The sequence below is a fragment of the Quercus suber genome, unplaced genomic scaffold (assembly GCF_002906115.3).
Source record: "Quercus suber isolate HL8 unplaced genomic scaffold, Cork oak 2.0 scaffold_505, whole genome shotgun sequence".
In the NCBI taxonomy this organism is placed as follows: domain Eukaryota; kingdom Viridiplantae; phylum Streptophyta; class Magnoliopsida; order Fagales; family Fagaceae; genus Quercus; species Quercus suber.
In genome coordinates, this window is record NW_027069954.1 from 127769 (window position 1) to 135478 (window position 7710).

General features: G+C 33.5%; 1 protein-coding gene across 1 annotated transcript; it reads right to left on the bottom strand.

The window, feature by feature from the left end:
• Positions 1-3588: 3588 nt before the first annotated feature.
• LOC112007686 (TMV resistance protein N-like) lies at positions 3589-5946 on the bottom strand. Its single transcript, XM_065763397.1, has 4 exons — positions 5690-5946; positions 4137-5220; positions 3800-4015; positions 3589-3699 (listed from the first exon to the last, which is right to left on the bottom strand). The coding sequence occupies exons 1-4, from the start codon at positions 5944-5946 to the stop codon at positions 3589-3591; spliced, it is 1668 nt and encodes a 555-aa protein (XP_065619469.1).
• Positions 5947-7710: the final 1764 nt, after the last annotated feature.

The window sequence follows — 7710 nt, forward strand, 5'->3', positions numbered from 1 at the left end:
TGACTGTCTGTGATCTCTATTATTGTCTCTTTTCTCAAAGTTATTTTTTTGCGACCAATCATTTAAGCCTCTTCATTTCGTCGGCCAACGAGATTCACACCCTCAAGGTTCTCTCTCTTCTCTTATGCAAATGTTTTCTTTGTCTGAATTCAGAATTCTCTATTTTTCTTTATATATTAAATTTATATTTAATTTGAATGATGACAAAGTAGAGGGAAACGGAAGCAACATCAAATTGTGTTATTTTTTTATACCTGAATTTCTCCTCTTGTAGTGATCGTCAAATAAATTAATTAAATTTTCTTTTAATACTACGGATGAAACCAGAAATCTAGTTTATGGGGGCCAAGGCATAAGCCCCCCACCCCCCCCACTAATGTTACTTTTTTCTTTAAATCTAATTCCTCGTTAAGTCTCTTTAACAAGGTCTAACTTAATAAGTTAGAGATAGGTCATTTGGTTTGTTTCAGCTTTTGCCTGGTAATAATATGATTCAGAGTAAAAGTCTAATTTGATTCAGAGTAAAAATTCTAAAATGGTGGAAAAACTATCAAGTACATTTAAGGGAAAAGCACAAAAGTCTTATGGTAAAACTTACATAATTAAACAGCTGCTTTATAATAAAAAGATTTTTAATCATTAATCTTATATATACATAAGGTTACAAAGGACAGTGATGTGAATGCTAATTTTCTTACATTGCAAAATAAAAGGAGCACATGGCTAAGGCCACTTAGTTCTACTTACTATTCAACATTCAATTATGATAAATCACGTACCATCACGGCATGTCTAACAACCTAGCAATATATTTACATAAAGGTACAAGCTTAGGTTCCTAATATGATAGCTTAAGCAAATTACCAAAAAAAACTTATCTGATGTAGATCTTTTTCAGTTGAACCATGGATCAATCAATTATGAAAAATGTCGACGTTATGTGAATATATCAAAACTTAATTGAATGATTTGGTCAATAAGTAATTTTGCATATCCACATAATTCCCATAAAAAGTAAGTTATAATCAAACTCCTGATGTTTGAAATTTTGAACATTCACTAACTGTGACTCGATTGTAAGTTTGTTGCATTATGAGAATTACAATACAAGTCCTCAAACATGCTCAATACAAATCATTTTAATAACTTCTATGGTTGTTTTTACATTGTAATAATGAAAATTTCAGAGAAAAAAATAATAATATAAAAGAGAAAAAAAAAATAAAAGAATAGAAAAATAGGCCGTCTCTTTATCGAAAAAGAGCTTTTCTTTAGTTAAAAGTACTCAATACACAACCATAGAAAACCTTCAACAACAAAGCTTGATGGATGCTACATCTAGCTAGACTAATCATTTGATTGTTTATACATGAGTTCACATATATAAATCTATAATGACATAACAATTAATTCTGATTATAATGTTTACAGTGGCATGTATATATTGTTTTTGCATTTTGAAATTTTTTAAATAATGAACTATATATAGGCCAACAAAACTTCATATTTTACCCTGTAATTTATTTAGAGCAAGCGAAAATTAGAAGCATAAAATGGACTGCACTTGTCTTCCTGTCTCATGTGATGATAGTTTCTCCTCATGAACAAGTCCAATAATCCAACATCAAGAGGAACTAACACAAAAAACTAACCAAAAATCCATAATCATTTTTTATTTATAACACTATGTTTTAAAATCTTTGTTTTTGCATGAACAAGTACCTTCAATGAAAAAAGATAGTTCAGCAACTAACAAAACTAAAGATTAAAAAAAGACAATGACATACTAGTAATCAAGAGAAATATCATAATTAATTTTGATTCAATGACTGTACAGAGTATTTGAACCCTTAAATCACTAAACTCCTCAGCACATTCGTACTCACTTGACTCTGCACAATCAAAGTTACCATGTTTAAATTCTGGGAGCCTTTCAATCCTTTTTGGTTTGGCATATCATTAAAGCTTCCTTCTCCACCAGTCCAGCCCAATCATAATCATCACGGGTTCGCTTGCTATGTTACTTCTCCTCCCACCATTGAATTGTCAGAATTACGATGGAAACACCCAAGTCCTCATAAGGAATGATGATGGTGTGCTACTCTGAGACATAGTTTGGTTTAGATCTTCTATGTCTTTCTTGTATACCATACGGAACCCGCATTTCTTCACCTTCGTGTTTAGAATGGTTTCAATTTTAATGCCAATCTCACTGAATTCATTTGCTTCACATTCCTTCAGTAGTTTTAGTCCTCCTTTGACTCCTTGCAGTATTGATTAAGCAAATAAAGTAGCCAAATATTATCTGATGAACTAACTGCTCGACTAATGCTTGGAGCAACATTCAATTTATTTCCATTCACCATCAACCGACAAAACAGTGAATAGTAGCCTTGTTTGGTGATGTAAGAGAACAAATATAACGCAAACAGCAATCCCCATCCACTCATTAGTACATAAACGAGAAGAAGGTTCTTTTATATCACTTCAGCCCCCATACTTTGAACCTAAACCACTTCGGAATTACACTTCCAGGAATAACCATTCATATCTCCAATTGTAATTAGGCTTGTCAACTCTACCGAAAAGAGAAGTCCTAAAACATACAAAGCAAGTTGTTCATAACATAGAGAGAGAGAGAGAGAGAGAGAGAGAGAGAGAGATACCTGAAGTTGTTTCTTATCACTGTAAAAAACATGTCAATGAAATCTTGATTGTCACCAATTACTGCAATTTGAAAGATAAAGCTCTGCCTCACAAAAAGAATTAGGTTTTAGTAATCTCGTACCATTTCTAGTGAGGCACAACCTTCTCCCCAAACATGTACAACACTTAATGGAAGCTTTGCAATGATCGAAGACTCTTGCAATTATCCAAATCCATTCCTCTCAACTTACATAGTCGACTAATGCTGTCAGGAAGGCAAACAAAACTATTTCCTTTAGAACTATTTCCTCTAAAGAGAATAAGCACCAATATCATCTGGGATTGCCCTGAGATTGCAGTCGCTTAGATTCAATTTGGTCAAAAACACAAACCCGATAGAGAGACAATCCACAGGATTTGGACTTTTTGGCCTTGAATAAAAAGGAGGAGATCATACCAAGATCTAGATTTAAATCCACAGAGAGATAGCTTAAGATTTTTGAAGAGACCATTGGAAGAAGCACCTCTATTATGCAGTTCCACTCACATCTAACTCCTCTACACTTTCAGCGTTCCCCAATATCTCAGGCCCCCTCAAGTTTGAGCATCCAGAAATATTCATTTCTTTAAGCAACTTCAAATTAAAAAGGGGCTGGTAACACGTGAGACTTTTGCAATCTTTTATATTCAATAAAGAAAGGCTGGTCAAATGCCCAATTGATGTGGGTAGTATAGTAATAGCAATTCCATCTAAGTAAAGTTTCAATTACACGCCGCATGTTTTCTCCAAATTCTGAATCTTTTTAATTTTGAGCATCCAGAAAGAATAAGAGTCTCAAGAAATCCATTTCAAGCTTGTTGAAGACTTCTGAGGTTTCTACAGCCTTTTATACAAGATGAATTAACTTTTATGAACTCCAATAGATGGCACCCTAGGTAAATTTAAACAATCTTCAAGAACCAATTTCTCAAGAATTGGGACTTTGTGAAAGTCAGGGTTTCAATAATTTTTTGAAACTTGATCAATTGGAGGGATTTCAATCTCTCAAAAGTCTGTTAAAAGCCCCAAAAAGAACACAAAAGAAATTAGCATTTATAAAACCTTAGCGTTGAATGCGAAATAAAATATAATTTTTAAGGGTGGCTATATTACCTTTAGATGGAGACTTGATGGCAAAGATTTTGAAGGGTACCCACTCCAAATAAAAACTCTTAAACTATCTGGTAGATGTTTGGGATCATGTAAAAGGTGAACATTATCAATTATAAGCAATTTAAGATGACGCATCTTTGAAAATGATTCAGGATTCCAATTTGCCTCTTTCAATTCAAGCAACTTTAAGGCCATGCCTTGAATTGCTTCTGTTCCCTAATAATCATGAGCAAAAGTGATTACTTAATTGCAAAATGTATGATTGCCAATGCTACTATAAGTTGAACTAGTTTGAATAATATGAATATATGCAAAAACTTTCTAAATAACCTCTTACCATATTGTTACTTAGTACATTATGAACGTCCTCAAATGACCATAGCATGCTACGCTTTCCAGGATCTTCACGGCATTCTTCACGAACTATTTCTTGGCACATTTCTTGTAGTAAATCATGCATACACACTTCCGAGTCATTCATTTTTATGAGAGATTTATCAACAAGAACCCTTAATCCAACATCAGGGTAAAGGCCAAGATGATCTAGTGTTTTTACTACACTATCTTTTTCCTCATGATTAAAAAAACATGCAATATATAGGAATATTTTTTGCTCTGTTTCTTGTAGTGCATCATAACCTATTTTAAGCTTTTGAAGAATTGCACTTTCAGGAAATTCTTTAAGCCTATTTAATGTACTTTTCCATATATCGACACCTCTATTGAACAAAAAGGAACCCAAAGTTTCAATAGCTAAAGGAAGTCCTTTGGCATAATGCACAACATCTTTGGACAACTCTAGAAAATCTTTGGGAGGATGATCTGTTTTAAAAGCTTTCAAACTCAAAAGACTAAGAGCTTCACCATCATCCAATCCCTCAACATCATATATGTCATCTACTAATTGTAGTAAATGCTTATCCCTTGTTGTTATGATTATTCTGCTACCTGAACCAAACCAAATATGATTCCCAGCTAAGTTGTCTAATTGCTCTAATTGATTTACATCATCAAGAATGAGAAGAATTCTTTTATGACGTAACCTATTCTTGATTGTGAAAACTCCTTCATCAACATCATTTATATTCATACTTTCATTCAAAAGTTTAAGAATAAGTAGCTGTTGGAGTGGAACTAAACCACTTTTTTCATATTCTTCCCTAACATTGGAGAGAAAACAACTTCTTTCAAACTTCTCAGAAACCATGTGAAAAACAACTCTAGCAAGAGTTGTTTTACCAATTCCACCCATCCCCCAAAGCCCTATAATGCGAACATCATTTGACCCTATAGACAAAAGTGACACCAATTTCTCACCTCGAGAAATTATTCCAACTTTGCCTTCATTACATTCAGAGAATGAATAACTTAATTTATGCCATATGTCTTCCACAATGTTTTGGATGATTTTTGACTCAGGCCTGCAATGGAGAGAGAACGTTATGTGGTGAGTTTAAACCACCATAAATAAGCCACACAAAAGAAAACAAGTAGAAATCCAGTGTTCTATTCTTTCAATTGGAAAATAAAATTATATTAATTAGCTAAAGGAAAAATTGAAAGAATCATAAAGATGTATGTAGTTTTCTTAAGCCTCCAAAGAAGATTAAAGATAAGAAGAGTTGAATATTTAAAAGAAAGAAATATGTGAAATTGGATTACCTATTCAATAAATACCACCCTTTAAGATTGGCCACTTCTGTCAAAGCATTTTTCACATTTCAACCTTCTCCATATTTTCCTTAAATCTTTCTTCGTGTGCAACAAAAGCTTTTCAAAAGTTTTTAATTGTTTTCGTACATCAGATGGATCCACATCATAAAAAATTGGCAGAATTGTCATTCCCTTCTCTTCATGCAGTCAACAATCTTTCCAAGTTCATCCAAGCACCATGTAGAAGATGCATAGTTTTTTGAGAGAATGACCAACGCAATCCTCGAATCTTCTATTGCTTTAAAGAGCTCCGATGAAATAGATTTTCCCGTCTCAAGTTTTTCCTCATCTCTAAAGGTGATAATGCCCTTCTTTTTTAAAGCATCATATAGATGATCCGTAAAAGTATTGCGAGTTTCCTTACCTCTAAAACTAAGAAAGACATCATATTTCCAACTTGGTGTTGAGGAAGAAAATGATGAGGAGGAAGCCATTTGAAATATATTGCCAAATCTTGAACTATAATAATGATTCTAAAAAGCAAAAATAAAAAATCAAGTCTTCAATTAAAAAATCAACCCTTTCTCTATAAGTAACTTCCTCATTTTAATTTATACCAAACCAAAAAAAAAAAAAAGTATTGATTCTTACTACGAAACAACGCTCCAGGATACTTTTACCCTTACTACGATTGCTTAATTACATTTACTCCTGCCTTTGTTTTTTTGGTTTCTTTAGGCGTGGTCCATGGATGAACCTAATTAGTGCTATAGCCATATGTATGCGATTTACTCCTCCATTAAGAAAAGATGAGAGAAGCAAGAGTAAGTTCCTGGTAACTAATTAGTGCTATGTGCTATATTTACTCTTTTTACTTTTACTACAACTACCACACGAACATTTTCAATGATAAATATTGTCAATATTAGGCTTTGAAATAAAAATGAAGATATTTTTTGTAAAAATGCAAAACTGACCCTCTAACTTTCAGTCTTTTTTATTTTAGTCCTCTAACTTTCACTTTTGTCATTTCAGTCCTTTAACTTTCAATTGTGCCAATTTGGTATTTCGTTAAACTCCAGTTATGTCCTGCCGTTAATTGAGCCAAAACGACGTCATTTTGGCCTTTTTTTTTTTTAATAAATTTCAAAATTTAAAGAAAATTGCAAAAAAAAAAAAAAAAACTGATATTAAAAAAAAAAAAAAAAAACCCGAGGAATCTTGCCAACGACGCCAAATCTTGGTAGGAGCGAACATGCGACTACTGCGACACATGTTTCGAAGGCTCCCTAGCCAACACGGTGGGTACCACCACTAGGGACATGAGGATATGGGACGCGGCGTGTCCGATACCCCAGGACTTGGCAGAGGTCTAGTGTCCGGCCTTCTTGGACACGGCGTAGGGTTGGCGCTTGTTGTTGGAGATCTAGGCATGGATGAAGTTGACGATGTCAGGCCGAATGGAGACTTTCATGACATCGGGCAAAGCGACGATGGTGATGGTATCGATGGCCATGTCACCTTCGAGGATTGGACAGTGACAATAGGGCGCACGGCAGCTACTGCGGTGGCCATTGGAGAAGGTGGGGTCCCTGGGGGGGGGGGGGGGTGGGGGTTGGTGGTGACTATACAAAGCTTTACCTGGAATAGCTTTGAGGTCGTAATCAGAAGAGGAAGATTCGTCGAAAACTTGGGTGGGATTATTCTAATTCTGATTATTATTATTATTGTTACTTGTGCGTAGGAAATTTACAAGCTTTTTCAGTGAGTGATTTGGGTGTGAAATGATTCCTCGGTTTTTTTTTTTTAATTTTCTTTAAATTCCAAAATTTATAAATAAATTTAAAAAAAAAAAAAAACCAAAACAACGTCGTTTTAGCTCAATTAACGGCAGGATATTAATGGAGTTTAATACCAAATTGACAATAATTGAAAGTTAGAGGACTAAAATAACAAAACTGAAAATTAGAATACTGAAATGAAAAAGACTGAAAGTTAAAGATAGTTTTGCATTTTTGCTTTTTTTTTTTCTAAAAGGCTATTGACTTTCTACATTGAAAGGAAAATTATTGCGAAATCAATCATAGAATATTTCATTATTTAAAAAGAACATCAAATTCAATTTGGAAAGCAAATAAGTTGTATTTTTTTATAATTAAAATCTTGTTAATATTGATTGTATATAAATTCTATTTTTCATAGTTTATTTATCTTCATTTTAGCTTCTTTTTTCTTTCTTTTTTTTGTGGGGGGGGGGG